This window comes from Passer domesticus, chromosome Z (genome assembly GCF_036417665.1).
Source record: "Passer domesticus isolate bPasDom1 chromosome Z, bPasDom1.hap1, whole genome shotgun sequence".
Classification (NCBI taxonomy): domain Eukaryota; kingdom Metazoa; phylum Chordata; class Aves; order Passeriformes; family Passeridae; genus Passer; species Passer domesticus.
The window spans coordinates 44,118,892-44,135,088 of NC_087512.1; the positions used below are offsets into that span (position 1 = coordinate 44,118,892).

The following is a 16,197-nucleotide window of genomic DNA, read 5'->3' on the forward strand; positions in this document are numbered from 1 at the left end:
TGAAGAAGATAATGAAAACTGAATGGAAAGAACCTGAAACAACCCAAAATGTAACCCACTGCCTCCAGAACTAAGCAGCAATTTCCCTTCAGAATAAATGACAATGCTATTAAAATTCAGGTATTTCTTTAACAGAGTTATGAGAAGTGGTAGCTGTTGTAACTTTTGATCACTACTCTAGCTAGCCAGCACATATGCAGGAGGAGGAAGTAAACTGCTGTGCACCAGCTTAGCACAATCCCTGTGTACCACTTAAATCCCACTTAATTCAACAAAATAGGGTCTAAGTGGTATTTAATTAGCAGAAAGGCTACTCTAGCCCTTAGTAGCCAAGAGTGAATTTCACCTTTACATGCCAGCTGAAGTTGATTGATTTGACACTCATTTGTCGAAATGTTACATATTCATCAGGCTGGAAGGAAAACATATTAATGCAGAGGGATTGTTCTTGAAGAAGAAAGAACAAATAAAAAAAAAATAAAGTAAACTCTGGACTGTCTATATCTGCATAAGGCTATGGCTTGCCTGAACACAGCTGGAAAGGGCTGCCTGCTGCCACCCAGGTCTATGGAAAACTCTGCAGGGCTGGCACATGCCTGCCTTCCCTGCAGCATGCTGTGGCTCAAGACATAGCCTGGGCACATTTTCAGATTGTTCTTAGAATTTTCTGACCAAAAGGGTATTTCAGTCTCTACTGCTCCTCTGAATGATGATAGGATATACTGAAGCAGTAAAATGAACTTGCTTTCAAATTCAGAGCTATATTTGCTATTTAGACACAAAACTGCTTCAAAATGATTCACACATATTTAACTAGTACTTTTGTACTACAGATGCTAAAGGAATCAGAACCAGACTTTCCAGCACTATAACATTTTGATTTCACTATAACGTCCTGATCAGACTGTGACATCCTGATCAGACTATAACATCCTATAACATGCTGATTTCACTCATTAAATTTCAAAAAAAAGAGTCACTTTAGACCACAACTTTCCATCCCTGTCTCCCAATGAAAAGTACTTCCTTTTAATGATCTTATAGAGGTGATGGGAGGATGATTTCAGCAGCAGTCACTGGTTTGTTTTTGACAGATATAGCCAGGGTTAAAACACACATCTTAAATTTTGTGATTAAGATGACATTCTTGTTAGTGAAATATTCAAAATCAGCAGAGCATAAACATTTAGAACAGTGAGGATGATATCACTGGCTGATAAAAATTTTCCTCTGGCCCCTGGTCTGGAGCCATTTCTTCTTTTTTTGCTTGATTTTCAATTGTGATTCAAGTAAGTGCAGGAGTATTACTAAGATCTGGTGGTAAGTATGAAGAAAATTTAAAATAATACTTGCTTCTTTTGCCTGCCAACTACAATAATTCTATTAGACTTTCAAATGTGCTTCTGTGACTTTAAGGAATTATGCCCCAAAGCAACTGAATTTTCTATGCATTGAAACTTTTAAATTATACAAAATATAACATTCCATGATGTCAACATTATTTTTCTTTTTTTACTTTTTAAAATCAGAAAGTATTTTATTTAAAATCATACACAAGCACCTCATTAAAGTTGCAGTTTTCAAATGCAGAGCAGTAAGATGCCAAACTAAAGATTTTGATAGTACAGCTATTTAAAACACAAATGTTGATTTCAATGGTAGTTAAGACTGCATCTAAGTATTCTTCCTGGACAGAATCACAGTCCTAACTGGGGGCTGCAGTTTGTTGTCTGTGGGTATCTGTGGTTATCTGTCTCTGGAAACTGTGTATCACATCTATACACTAGACTCTTTGAAGAGAAGTTTAAAAAAAAAATCACTTAAATAAAGCTGCATTCACTTTTTGTTTTGAGTAGAAAATATGCCTTTCTGGCTTATTTCTCCAGTTGTCTTGCCTTCAGGATTTGCTCTCCTACATATTTTAAGAACATACGTAAAGACTTGCATCACAAAATGAGGGCAGAAGACCTGCTGCTATCCACTTGCCAAGTTCAGCAGTTACAGGACTCACCTGAGATAAATGCCTGCCTCTCCACAGAATGTTACCTTGCTATTCTCAGCTTTCCATATCTATCTATCTATCTATCTATCTAGGCTCACAGAGTGACATGTCTGTCTGCAGCTGCAGAATGGTGCCTAAGTCAAGAGGCAGAAGGCACTCATACTGTAGCTGTACCTGCTGCAATGCAGGGCTCGATGGATTAATCTACCAGACCCAGACATACAAAAAAAAGAAAAATTCAAACAGCAAAAGGAGCTTTACTTTTTATTGAAAACGTAAAAATCATGTGAATCATGTACAATATTTTCTCATAAGGAAAATCTTAGCTGTTTCATAATGTTTCACAAATCTGTAAAACATTTAATTTTTATAAAGACTTTTCATTAGTTAAAGATAAAACTAAAGTAGTATTACAATGCTATTTTCTAAATTATTAACAGAGAACTGAGAATGTTTAACAGATTAATCCATACAAGTGGCAGGAGAAAGGACTCTTCCATTTGTAAATCTGCAAAAGGACACACAGAGGTATATAGGGGCATGGGTTTTTTGTTTCAAAACTTTAAAAAATTAAGTGACATGTTAAAACACTACAGACGTGGATTCATAGGATGGTACAAGTTCTAGGACTGCATTTCTCTACACTACCTCAAACAGTGCAACAGTGATTCAGTGTAAATCTCTACAGTGTTTCATTGATTTAATACTTGTGTTCAAGTATGTGTCCATGAGAATGATCAAAATCTCTACTTAGCTATTTTAATTTTCTTGTTTATAATATAAGTTACAGTAGAATATCCCCTTCAGTATGTTTCTAAATCAAATGAACTAATTTCACAATACATTCTGTAATAACCTGTTTAATAATGTTAGCTTGTTCACTTTGACATCTGTTGCAAAAAACATGAGCTCATTCTGACTCCAAATACCAAAAATATAATAAAATTAAAAAGAACTTTATTTCCATATACAACAAAACTATTCAACTAAATTAAAATAAATTCAAGATAACATGACTTTTTTTTTTTTTTGCAACAGATGACGTTACTGAAAATAAACATTTAAAATACTTGTTACTATTTTTTAAAAATTCTGATAAATGTATCCAAAATTGTTCATATAAAAATTAATTATGAAAATGTCAGAAGATAAAACATGTTGGCTGCTTAACCAAAACCATTAAGGATGTCTGACAGGCAAAAATAAATTAATTTGATTAAATTATATGTCATCTGATAATATTTGGTCTGAAAAAGCCTGTGTGGGTGTGTGTGTCTATAAATAAAAAGATTGCAAAGAGCTGAGAGCCAGCCAGCCTGAGGTCAGCTCTTTTGTTGCATTTTTTGCGCATAAAAGTCCCTGCACGTCTCACAGCATCGCTGATACCACCTCATGTCTTGACAGAGGTTCTTCTCTCTTATCACTCTGCAGTACACAGGCCACTGGTCTCCTAGGCACTTGAATGTCAAAGCAGCTGTGAAACAACAACAGCAAAATCAAATATACATTACTGTTGCCTTTACTAGTGAAGAACCATGTACCAAAAGAGACAAGGACATAAGAAGTGTATCTGGGGAAGAGAAAGGGTTCTAGATGTAGATATTTAACAAAAGAATGAATTCCCCTTGTCCTCCTGTTGTCAATATATTCAAATAAAAAATTTTAAGGCGAGCTTTATTTACAAATTGGATTAAGTTGCATCAAACTTTTTTTTTAATGTCATGCGACTGTCTTCTCATGAGTAAGTGGAGCTCACAGCTTATCACAGAAGGACTGTGTCACTGAAGTTGGAACACTTCACACTTAGTTATACATATCAAGTATAACTAAATACTGGCATACGTAGTACATTCATGGAATTAAAATGGGAACCCAGTGAAAAACAGGGCGCAAGAACAAGATGTTGTCCAAAACCCATCACAAACACTGAAAAAAGAAGTCAATCTCAGATTTGAATTAATCTCCTATGCTAACAGAAGAGAAATTTGTAAAAGAACTGGTGGCACAATCCTCATCAGCTTTCACTAGCCCTATCCCCAATTCAAAAAATCTCTACTGTATGATATGAATGGAACTGGAGGCCAAAATTATTAGTATATTGAAGAGAAGCATTCCATTATGTATTTCAAGAGACGTTAAGGTTTCTACTGGATTGGATTCTGACTCCATGCTGGATGACATTGATTTGTAGATTACTAATATCAGTCCTAAATAATCCATGCCATGAGGACAATGTGGCCAGCAGGTCCAGAGAGCTCATCCTTCCCCCTCTGCTGAGCACTGGTGAGGTCACACCTTGAGTGCTGTGTCCAGTTCTGGCCCCTCACTTTGGGAAGGACCCTGAGACACTTGAGCGCGTCCGGAGGAGGCAACGAGGCTGGTGAGGGGCTTGGAACACAAGGCCTGTGAGGAGGGACTGAGGGAGCTGGGGGTGTTTAGCCTGGAGAAAAGGAGACTCAGAGGTGACCTTATCACTCTCTACAACTTCCTGAAAGGTGGCTGTAGCCAGGTGGGGTTAGTCTCTTTCTCCAGGCAACATATGTCAGAACGAGAGAAAACAGTCTTAAGCTGCGAAGGGGAAACACATGTTGGATATTAGAAAGAAGGTTTTCATAGAAAGAGTGATAAAATATTGGAATGGCATGCCTGGGAAGGTGGTGGAGTCACCATCCCTGGATGTGTTCAAAAAAAGACTGGGTATGGCACTCGGTGTCATGGTTCTAGTTAAGGTGTTTAGGGCATGGGTTGGACTTGATGATCTTTAAGGTCTCTTCCAACCTAGTTATTTTGTGATTCTGTGTGACAACATAGCACTATCTTTTTTTTTTGCACTTCACATTAAGTCAAATTTTAATTGACACTGTATTTTTTTTGTGTTACTCTTTCTGATTCACTTGACTCTGTGACACAAAGCTGTTTATATAACTTCACCAGAGGAAAATCATCAATGATGGGGAGATGGCATCTTGCTTCTGAGTGACCAGCTGAACAAAGAAGGATAAAGTACAAAGGGGAGGAACATTCAAATGGTGAAACAGCAAGGAGAGGACCATAAGCAAGAGCAAATTGCAACAATGAATACGGTGCAGAAATGTTCAAAGGTTAAAAACCTCAAAGAGAAATAAGCTTCACTGTCTTAAAAGAACTATTGCACACAGTCTGAAATGCCTGACTTGTTTTCCGTATGGGAATAATCTATTGGACAGGAGGATTTATCTTGACAAGGACTCCGGAAAATCAGCCAGAGGGGGTGTGCTGTCTTAGAACAAGCCTTTGAATATTCTCATCATGCTCAAGATGCAGACAAATTATTAGGGGAAATAATGGTAATCATCATGAACAAGGCACTGGGAAACAAAAACTACCAGAATTAACAGTTCTGTAGTTATATAATGACATAATTTCTTTAAGAACAGACCTGAGTTCTGCCAGGTACAGAAAATCTATTCATTCAAAGAAATTTTCCTTCACACATCCTAATACATCATAGATGTAGATTTGAACTAAAGACATGTGGAAAAGCTGTTTGTATTTAAAGAACAAATAAGGGCCTCCTTGATCTCACAAATACCAAGAGAACACAGTTTGAAACATTTTTAAATAGAAAAGAAGGTATTTTCTTACTTTAGAAAGATTTGATAAAATTGGGTGAATATGTATAAAAGCATATATGTTTATAGTGTCTCTAATATAAATATATTTTCATATGGGACATTTTGTTCCCTTAATATCATACAGTCTCATAATAAGGTCCTTCCTTGAATAACAAAACCCTTCACCATTTGAGTATGTACATCAGTTACAGTCTCTGATGTACATACTCAAAACCTGAGACAGGAAGATCAGTCTCCGCATAGAATTTAAATCTCCTGAATAACTCCTGACTTCTGTTTTTAAACTGGGATCATCATTACTGTATGGAGAGAAAGCTCTGAAAAGAGATTTTTCATCTTTGACTGCTTACCTAACCTGGGTGATGTTATTGTATTAACATTAATTTTCTCATTGCAGGGATGGAGATGACAGGGTCTGTAGGCTGCAGGCTTTTCTGAAGAAAAGCATTCATTGCCATGCCTTCCCGTGATCTTGTGCATGCACTGGATGACTCGAGACTGCATTCCTTTGCCACAGGTGACAGAGCACTGGAACACACAGAAGACACATTCATTGTAAAGGTATTTTTGCTGGTAATCATGAACATGAATTCCCAGTCCATGTGAAGTGAGTGGCTGCTTCTTCAGATGTCAGCATTCCAAGATTTTTGAATTCTATTCCATTAGCTAAATGAAAATCAATTTAAAAAGTACAAATTAATTAACAGTACTAATTGAAGGACTCACTCCAGCATCCTATTGCTATCCAAGTCCATTTTGCAGAGCTTGTGATGAAACTCAAATACAGCAATGTGCCTGGAGGAAGCAAAAGTTACTCTCTTGTATCTATATACAAATTTACTCTTATTAGAGATTACAGTGATGGTAAAAACAGTCACAGACACTAGCAGAGAGAAGAATTTTTAATAAAGTCATTAGTTAACCACAGCAAAAGCGCTCTTTCTGCTGAGCATAATTAATGCCTCCTGTCTTTGCATCACATCTTCATGTTTTCACATGTCTCACAAATAAAACACAGTGTGAGACACGATGCCAGGCCTTTAATCCATCTTGACATCTTGTTGCCACAGAGAATGAGGTAAGAAAAGAAAACAACTGAGCACTGTAACAATGGTAACATTTTACTTCTATCACAGTAACATAATATATTAGAGTGAAAACTTGGACAGTGCTGCACAGATGCTTACAAAACCTATTCCAAACAAACGAAACAAAAACCAAACCAAAATATGCTTTTGCCTTTTCTGACTTTTTGTGAACAAAATTTCATAGGACATGAATTACTTTTCTGTCCATTTGACTCACATGCTATTGTTTTAACTACAAATCTATTAAAAATTACATATTAGAATTTCATCCTAGCCTCTAATGATTTTGACTCAAGAACCCAGAAATTTCACCAATTTTTACAGAAATTTTCTGTACAGAACATCTTCAAATACTAATCAGTTTCTTGTAATGAATAATTTAAGAGCTTAGGCTGCAATCCTAAAAATGTTTTTCTAAATATTTTTTATTACATAAATATTCAGAATATATTTTCTTGAGAGGCTTCAAGAAGCAGCTGAAAAAAAAAAAAAAACTGAAATAAGAAAGACAAGAAGGAGGTGCTATAACAAAAAATGTTTCCCAGCCATCCTGTCTCGAGATGGAGAACTATAGTTTTCTTCAAAGGATTAATAAACTTTGACTATGTGGAACACTAAATAAGTCTTTATCCTTTGGTTTGGTTATCTATGTGCATTTAAGTGACATTTTAAAAACCTATGTGGAAGAAAGATTTACACATGCTAAACGGGAAATAGAGGGCTTGTGCCCCAATATGTGCATCAAGAGAAGGGAGACGCCTGTCTTTTGGACTGTAAGACTCCAAGAGATTACAAGGGACTAGGATATACACTTGGAGGTTTTCACAAGGGACTGAACTTGTAATCACATGAAATCAAACACTGGCATTCTACAGAGGCAGCAAGTGGACTTGATTTTGCTCCTGTTCTCAGTGAGCCAATACAGAACTGTATCTTGCTGAGTTAATCAGATACAGCTTCCATGAGCCAAGACATGTAAAGATATTAAATTATGAATACACAGTTGTCTATTCAGTATCAACCACAGTTTAACACATGAACAAATATATGGTTTACAGGAGGGAAATCAGTACTGAATTATTTTCAAAGTATACCATCAAATCTAGTATACTGGTGTAAAATTGCATGAGAAAAGTATCTCAACAGAATTCCCCTTATTGAATTCTCTGCCTTTTCTCTTTGCAGTGGAAAATAATCTGAGTTCCTATAATAGACAACATTATGCACATGGTCAACACGTAAAATCACACATGTATCGACATGAATTTTATCCCCAATAGCAGATGGAATACAGATTTTTATCTTGCTGAAATTCTGACCACTCCTTAAATTCCTCTCATCCTAGTTTCAGAGATATTTATTTTTGGAATATTTTAATGAAGTTAAAACTGAGACAATGGAAAAGTAAAATTTAAAAAGGTGAAAAAAACAGACAAAACTAAAACTACAACACAAAGAGAAAACAAATGTGAGAGTAAAAGGAAAATGAAGGTGATATGATGAAGCTATTATGTTGAAAATCTCTACTAAAGGAAGATAATCTTTAAATGTTATCATGGTGATCTTAATTTACAGTAATATTGCATGCAGTATTACATTTTTTTTCCTTCAAAGATTTGTATGTTTATCAGCCAAAGTTAGAGTATGTGCAAGTGTGTGGTACCTCCTTTAGTCCACTGCAGAGAAGGAGGACATGGACAGGTGGACCTGGTACATAAGATCTCAAAAAATAATTTCTTTGCCCTTAGGTCATCCTAAAGTAAGTAGGTGCAATCCAGCCACCGGGAATACTGGAGGGGAAAATGGGATTTGCAAAAGACTAGTCTTTTACAAACAAAATGGGTTCCAATGGTTTATCTGCTAATTGGTAATGCCAAACAATTCATGTAGGCAGGTGCCTTTGTGAAGAGCACTCTGGCAAGAGTCACATCTTTTCTACATCAAATGAGCTCTGGCTTGAAAGTTTGTTGTGACTGCAACTGACACAACAAGCAACAAACAGACAAATTTCTCAGTTAATCAGTGTTTGGGTCTGAATTTCCATGCAGAATCTGGCAACATTTTGGCATTAAAATCTTTCCTGGTGAATTAATATCCTTTAAATAACTGAGTCTGCGCTTGGTGAGATATTCCAGTGTTATGAAGCATTACAATGTAGTTTTCCATCCCAACATGTAGAGATCAAGACCATTAGTCTTTCTTCACCTGCCTATTAATATCACAATTTCAGAAACTGACATCAAAGGATGATTAAATGAAATGTCTCCGTTCATACAGGAAATACGTGGCAAAGCAGGAAATAGAGAAATTTGTGCTCTGTGTTCTTTTATTTTCACAGAAATGTACTAAATTTTAACAGTGCACTTATTTTTATTTTTTTAAAAATGGGAACTTACTAAGTCTTGTAAGATGCTTGTGGAACATCAAGAAGAAGCAGGGCTACTCCAGTGATTTGCAATCCAAAACTTTTAAACCCAAGCTCGTCAACATGCAAGTAAAGCAAGATTTTTCCAAACACCTAGGGTTTTAAAATCAGTGAGGGATCTGATAACCATGCTGTGCTCTTCTATGTTCACACAGCAGCAGCAGTGGTGGTGTCTGACTTTGAAATTAAGAATTCTACTGACTGGAAGCCAGAAAAAAATTACCACAAAAGCTCATATAACTATCAGCTATATTAGCCTATATATTTAAAATAGTATGAAATAGAGAAAGCTTCAGGCATTTAGCAGTGCACTTGCTAGCTACACAGACAAATAGTGAAGTTTCTGTGTCCATGATGTCCATATCTTAAATGTGAGTTTGTCTTGCAAACACATCAGCCAACTGTTGCTGTAACTGAGAACAGACACTGGATTTTGGAGAATAAAAATAACTCGTATTTTCCTTCTTTATCCTGAAAAGATACGGACTTGTTCTGGCTTTACTAGGAGACATCTCAACTTCTGCAGATCAGTCAGATGAACCTCCTGAGCAACAGCTCCAACCTTCATTTTGACACTCATTTTACTGTACATGTATGTGTACATTCAAGCTGAAGCAGACTCTTCCAAAACTACCTGCCAAACTTACCTCACCTTTGGATTTCCCTCACTGCAAATATTCAATCTGATGTAAATATCTTTGACTGGATATGCAGCTGTCACATTTTAGGTAGCGCTTATGGTATGTAGTTGAAGTTGTATAGATTCTGTATACTTCTGGACTTTACACATTTAAAACTCTTAACAAAGCTTTCAAATTCAAAGAAATAAAAATATTTTCACTTTTACACGTTAATCAGTGAATTTGATCAGAAATAAATTTTTGTGCATATATATACACACACGTATATATCTATATATGTGATTTACATATATATATATATGATTTACCGAAAATGCCCACTCCCAACCAATATGTAGAATTTCCATTAATTCAGCAGGTTTTGGGTTAAATCCAACCCACAGCTTTTATTATTAGTGAATGAAGAATACATTTCTATAGTTCTTCCTACCCACTCTATCTCCCCACATGTCAGTTTTGCACATGCAGTACTCTATTTTTGTGGAGGTTAATTACATTTTACTTCTCACTATTCAGATGACCTACACTTTAAGGCCATGTAGCTGATTAGCAAAAAATTCCTGTAGGACAACCATATTTGTAGGTTTAGACTAAATGTTCTAGTACACAGCCAGAGGGGTTTTTTTATGTGGCTGTTAATCTGTGCATCTTGGACACAGTCCTAAAGGTACTGTAAAACTATTCAAGCAGCAAGACATGTAAAACATTCTTGTTAAAGTTTACAAAAAAATCCTGTGTAAAGATAGTCAACACCTATTTTTTAAAAAAATCTTTTTTCTTAAAAAAAATCTTACTACCCTGTTTGAATTTTGTCCAACTTTTGAACTTCTTTTAGATATAATTTCGAGGACAGAAACCTAGGTGTTAGATATAACAATTCTTACACTTGGCATGCACACCCGCTACCCAAGATTCCTTCTTTCTGTTCCCGCCAAAGATATATATTCTGGAGAGAATACATATTCCCAAGGCCAACAGCTGAGGAAGTTGCTGTAATGTGTTAGCTGCTTCCAGCTGGCCTTTATGAGAAGTAGGAATTCCTAAATTAAGGGAAAAATTGTCACTGGCAGACAGTAACAGTCAAAATGTGTCTTTCTGCCAAGACAACAGGCAATCGCTGAAGAGGCTGATACAATCCACAATGAAAAAGCCAATCTGTGACAGTATTAACAGAATTGACTTGGACAATTTATTTTTGAGAATAAGTGGACTGCTCAATAAAAGGTTTTACAAGTCTAAGTAGCATTCAAAGCAGGCTGGCGTGCCTCTAAGGACACTCAGTGATGAGTTTTACTGGAAATTATTAGCAGAGCATTCCTAATCATTTATGTATAGGTTCATCAGTTCCAGCTTTTAAGCGGTTTCAACCTTTTCATGGAGTGAGTGTGAAACAAGAATAGCAAGCAATCAGACTTTAGCAGCAGGATTCACATTTGCTTACACACTTGCAAAATCTTCTTCTGTTTTGTTTTTTATGAAGCTTGCATTTGAAGGTAGGTAGTAGATAATGTGGTGCATTTTTTTTTTCAGCAAAGGCTTTGTACTGAGTTTGCCAATATTCTTAAAGATTAAGTCAAGCAAATAATTTGCGGTTTATAGAAGTCTTTTTTTTTTTTTTGTTATAAAGGCATTTCTGAATAGTGTAGCAAAACCAGGGACAGACAGATACAAGCATAAGATGGAGTCTGAGTTCTCACATGCATAATTTCCAGGAAGGTCTTTCTGCCTCCCTCATTTCTGACACACCCAACACCTCAGTATGCCAGATTTAAAATTCAGAACTTGTGCTAAGTTTAGCTGAAAAAGTATCTGCTATTGGTCTTTTCTAAGTTTAGCAGGTCTGAGTTATGCCTATTGATTTACCTTATAGTCCTCTTTTTCTCCTTCTTCTGCCCACTGCCCCTCAGTTTTTTTCTTCATAGCTCTATTCCAGGGTAAGAAGATATAAGATTCCAAAAGAGATAAGATTTTAAATTAAGACAGACAGAGCTCCAGTTCTCTTGATAAACTAGAGATAGGGTTCCCATGGAGGAAATCCTCATCACCTCATCTCAAGATTTTGAACCTTTCTTTTCTTTTTTTTTTTTTTTTTTTTTTTTCCCTGAATCCTTTTTAAGGTCCCATGGAGAACAATTTGGTTGTTTGGCAGAGGAGGCAAAACTGCCTTTGGTATCAAGACAAGAAGCAATTGAAAGTTCATGAGCTGATTACAAAAGGAAATTTATTTTTTCTAGGTCAGTATGTATCTAGAATAACATTGCCTATCTACTCTGAATCAATAGAGGGGTTGGATAGGCTTGAATCTGAATGGGCTCTCTGGACTCAGTTTGAAAGTGGAGTATTCTTTGTCTCCATGTGAAACCCAGGCTCCAATGCCCAATTTCTTTCTTAGGTGAGTTAATGAAACACAATCATCAACTTAACGGTTTAAAAACTTGGATTATTACAATGACACAAATTTGTCCTGTTAGAGACAACCTGAAGTCCAAATCCATAAAACACCTGAAACTCTATTACAGGCTACCATTTCCCCCTGATATCAGGGAAGGTATCACCATTTTTCTCTCATCATGAATGACCTATACCAAAGCATGGACAATCCTATGATACCATAACAGAAAGCCAAGTTCCTCTATGTGCTCCAGATGTATGTACACACCATTTTAAATTTTGTAGTTATACTTTCTATAAATCTATATTTAATACAAAAACACATCCAAGTTTTAAGGCAATTTAAATATACCTGAAATAGTTATTTATTATTATTTAGGACTTTAGACACACTGCTAAATAGTATTTGACATCATAACACTGGTGGATTTTACAGATTTTAGCCTTGTTTGTGCACCTTTGCCTGGGCACTGCTGCAGGGATCCTCTTTTAGTGAGGAAACAGAAATAAATTTTAGCTGTGGATTTGTGGTTGTCCCAAATGCCTGCCTGTGCTGACTCACACATGCATATATTACAGCCACTAGTGCTTAGCAATGAACAAGACATTATTACATTTCCAACTTTCATATCTGAGATTTCATTGCATGGTATTTTGGCAGGAGATGACCGTCCATTCATTAGGACTATCACACATCCAAACAAGAATCTGCAAACAGTTAGATTTCATTACATAATTACCTTTATCCTTCTGATTAAATTAGTTGAGTATGCTATTCTGGAATAATGAAAACAAATACTTAAAATTAATTTGAAATATTAGCCTTTGACTATATAATTATATTACCATACATGACAATGCTAGCCTGATGCTCAGTAGTAAAGCTTGCATGGAAAATCATAGTTCAACAGCACAAAGAAGTAATTAAAGGATTACAGTATTTCCAATGAAAAGACAGGTCACAGAACCCACTAAGGACACAAAGGAAATTTCAAATGAGAAACTCCAAGAAAATTCTTTCTTTTAAAATTTTCTATTTTATCTATTTACTTTTCAGCAATCAAAGAAACATATGTCAAAAAGCTCTTCTGTTCAACATATAATTAAGCACTGTCCTTTAAATATCATCACTCTATGTAGCACTTTAAAGTTTTTCCAGTAGGTTGGATAAATGAAAATTCTTTTCCGATAATGACTTTACTTCCAATCACTCTATCTACCAAATTTTAAATAATGAAATCTGAAATAGCAAGTGACTCACATAAATGGCTATGATAGATGTTAAAAAAAACAAAACATAAAAAACCTATGAATTTACAAGGAAACTGAACTCATAGGACTTTTATTTAGCTGAAACACAAGAATAAAATCATAGAATCAGTTAAGCCGGAAAAGACCTTTACGATTGTTGAGGCAAACCATTAACTCAGCACTGCCAAGTCCATTATTAAACCATATCCCTAAGTAACGCAATTACGTGGCAACTCCACTATTTGCCTGGGCAGTCTGTTCTATTGCTTGATAACCCTTTTGCTGAGGATCTTTTCCCTAATATTCAATCTGAGTCTCTGCTGGCTCATCTTGAGGCCATTTCCTCTCATTTGGTCTCCTCAGGAGAGGAGACCGAACCCACCTCACTACAACCTCGGAGAGAGTTGCGGAGAGAGTTGCAGAGAGTGAGAAAAGGTCTACCCTGTGCCTCCTTTCCTCCAGGTTAAACAGCCCCAGCTCCCTCAGCCACTCTTCACAGGACTTGTACTCCAGACCTTTCACCTCTCTCGCCCTTTTCTATACACGCTCCAACACTTCCATATCTTTCTTACAGCGGAGGGCTCAAACCTCAACAGCCTCAGCAGTGCCAAGCACAGGAGGATGATCAATGCCCTGGCCCTGCTGGCCACACTATTGCTGCCACAGACCAGGATGCCATCAGCCTTCTCGGCCACCTGGGCACAGCTGGCTCATGTCCACTCACTGTTGACCAGCACCCCCGGGTCCTTTTCAGCCAGACAGCTTTCCAGACACTCTGCCCCAGCCTGGAGCACTGCCTGGGGTTGTTGTGATCCAAGTACACAATCCACCAGTTGGCCTTGTGGAAACTCTTACCACTGGCCTCAGCCCACAAATTCAGCATGTCTGATCCCTTTGCACAGTTTTTCTACCTTCAGCAAGTCAACATTCCCATGCAAACTGGTGTTGTTTGTGGACTTTCTGAGGGTGCACTTGATCCCCCTGTCCAGATCATCAATAAAGATGTCAAACAGGACTGGCCCTACACTAAGCTCCAGGGAGTACCTCTTACCACCACTTCTCTCTGGGTCCAGCCACACAGATCGCTCTTAACTCGGCAAAGAGAGCACTTGTCCAAGCCATAGGCTGCCAGCTTTTCCAGGAGAATGCTACGGGAGACAGTGTCAAAGGCTTAGGCCCAGGTAAACAATGTCCATAGCTTTTTTTTCATCCACTAGGTGGATAACCCTGTCTAGAAGAAGATCAGGTTAGTAACAAACTGCCTTTAATAAACCCATATACTGAGTGGGCCTGATCATGCAGGTTCAGCACATGCTGTATGATGTTGCTCAGGATGATCAGCTCCTCCTGACCTTCCCCAGCACTGAGGTAAAGTTGACAGGCCTGTAGTTCCCTGGATCCTTCTTCCAGCTTCCAGACTATCCTCATGTGGATCCCTCACAGAGTTGTCTAAGTGATGGAGCAGGTCACTGACCATTTATCCTTTCCATTATGAGGGCTTGGTTGTATTTCCCATCCCTGTCTTTCATCTCAGGGGGCTGGGCACCTGCAGAACAACTGGTTATAATACTAAAGACCGAGGTAAAGAACATAAAAACCACCTCAGCCTTTTATTCATCCTTTGTCACTATGTTGTCCTTTGCATTCCAATAAAGGATGGAGATTCTCCTCAGCCCTCCTTTTTTGTTGCACATACATTTATAGATGCATTTTTTGCTGTCTTTTCTGGCAGTAGGATGACTAAACTCTAGCTGGGCCTGGACCCTTCTAATTTTCTACCTGCATAACCTCACAACATCCTTGTTGAGCTTCTAAATTGTCTGCCCCATCTTCCAAAGATCATAAACTCTTTTTTCCACCCAAGTGGAAAAAAAGCTCTCTGTTCAAACAAGGCAGTCAGCTCATCTTTCAGCACAAGGGGACAGACAACTCTTGCACCTTTAAGATTTCTTTCTTGAGGAATGACTAGCCTTCCTGGACTCCTGTGCCATTCAGGATTGCATCTGAAGTGACTCAGTCAATCAGTCTTCTAAACAAGCCAAAATCTGCCCTCTGCAAGTACAAGGTGGCAGTTCTGTTGTTCCCTGTCCTTACTGCTTTGAATACTGAAAACTCTATTTTTTCATGGTTGCTCTGCTCAAAGCAGCCTCTGAAAAAACTATTTCAAAAGAATTTTTCAAGATTCAGTTATTTCTTACATTTTTTAAGTATTTTCATCTTTTGCCTTGTCAAATAGATGAGAAAACAGCAAAAAGTGACAAAACCATAGATTAAAACAAAATAATGAAAACCAAACAATAAATATTTAGAGATAAAACAAGAATTTCATGGAATATCAAGTTTACCCACAAGAATGAGGCATTATGTTCTTTAGCTGCATGAAGTACAGGATAACAGAAACATTAAATAATTAAAAAAATCCAATAAAAATCTGCTAGGTCCCACAAGAAAAAATGGATTACATAAATTTTAACAGAACCCAAATTAATCAGCTGTAAGAGTTATGCATGGCAGATGACAGAGTCACAGATACTGAGCAAAAATTTGGAAAAAGCTAGATGACCTTAGATATGGAGATACACCAGGCAAAAGAATGCCTAATTCACCAAGTCTGAGCACTAGACCATTTATCTAACTGCTGAAAATTCACATCAGCCTTCCAGAAAATCCACTGTTCAAAGATCCCAGTGTCCTCAACAAAAACTGGCAGGCATTTCAGGAAAAGCACATAGCATATAAAGGACATTACTTCTCTTCAGCAATTCCCAAGAATGGCTCCCTTCAC

General features: G+C 37.1%; 1 protein-coding gene across 3 annotated transcripts in view; it reads right to left on the reverse strand.

Annotated features, from left to right (window-relative positions):
* Window positions 1-2,253: 2,253 nt before the first annotated feature.
* ADAMTS19 (ADAM metallopeptidase with thrombospondin type 1 motif 19) overlaps window positions 2,254-16,197 on the reverse strand; it is a 127,870-nt gene continuing 113,926 nt past the window's right edge. For all 3 annotated transcript variants that reach the window (XM_064403703.1, XM_064403702.1, XM_064403704.1), the window contains 2 exons: window positions 5,967-6,144; window positions 2,254-3,476 (listed from right to left, as the gene is read on the reverse strand). In XM_064403703.1, coding sequence (XP_064259773.1) covers window positions 3,325-3,476; window positions 5,967-6,144 — 330 coding nt within the window. In that variant the 3' untranslated portion in view covers window positions 2,254-3,324. The remainder of the gene's footprint in view (window positions 3,477-5,966; window positions 6,145-16,197) is intronic.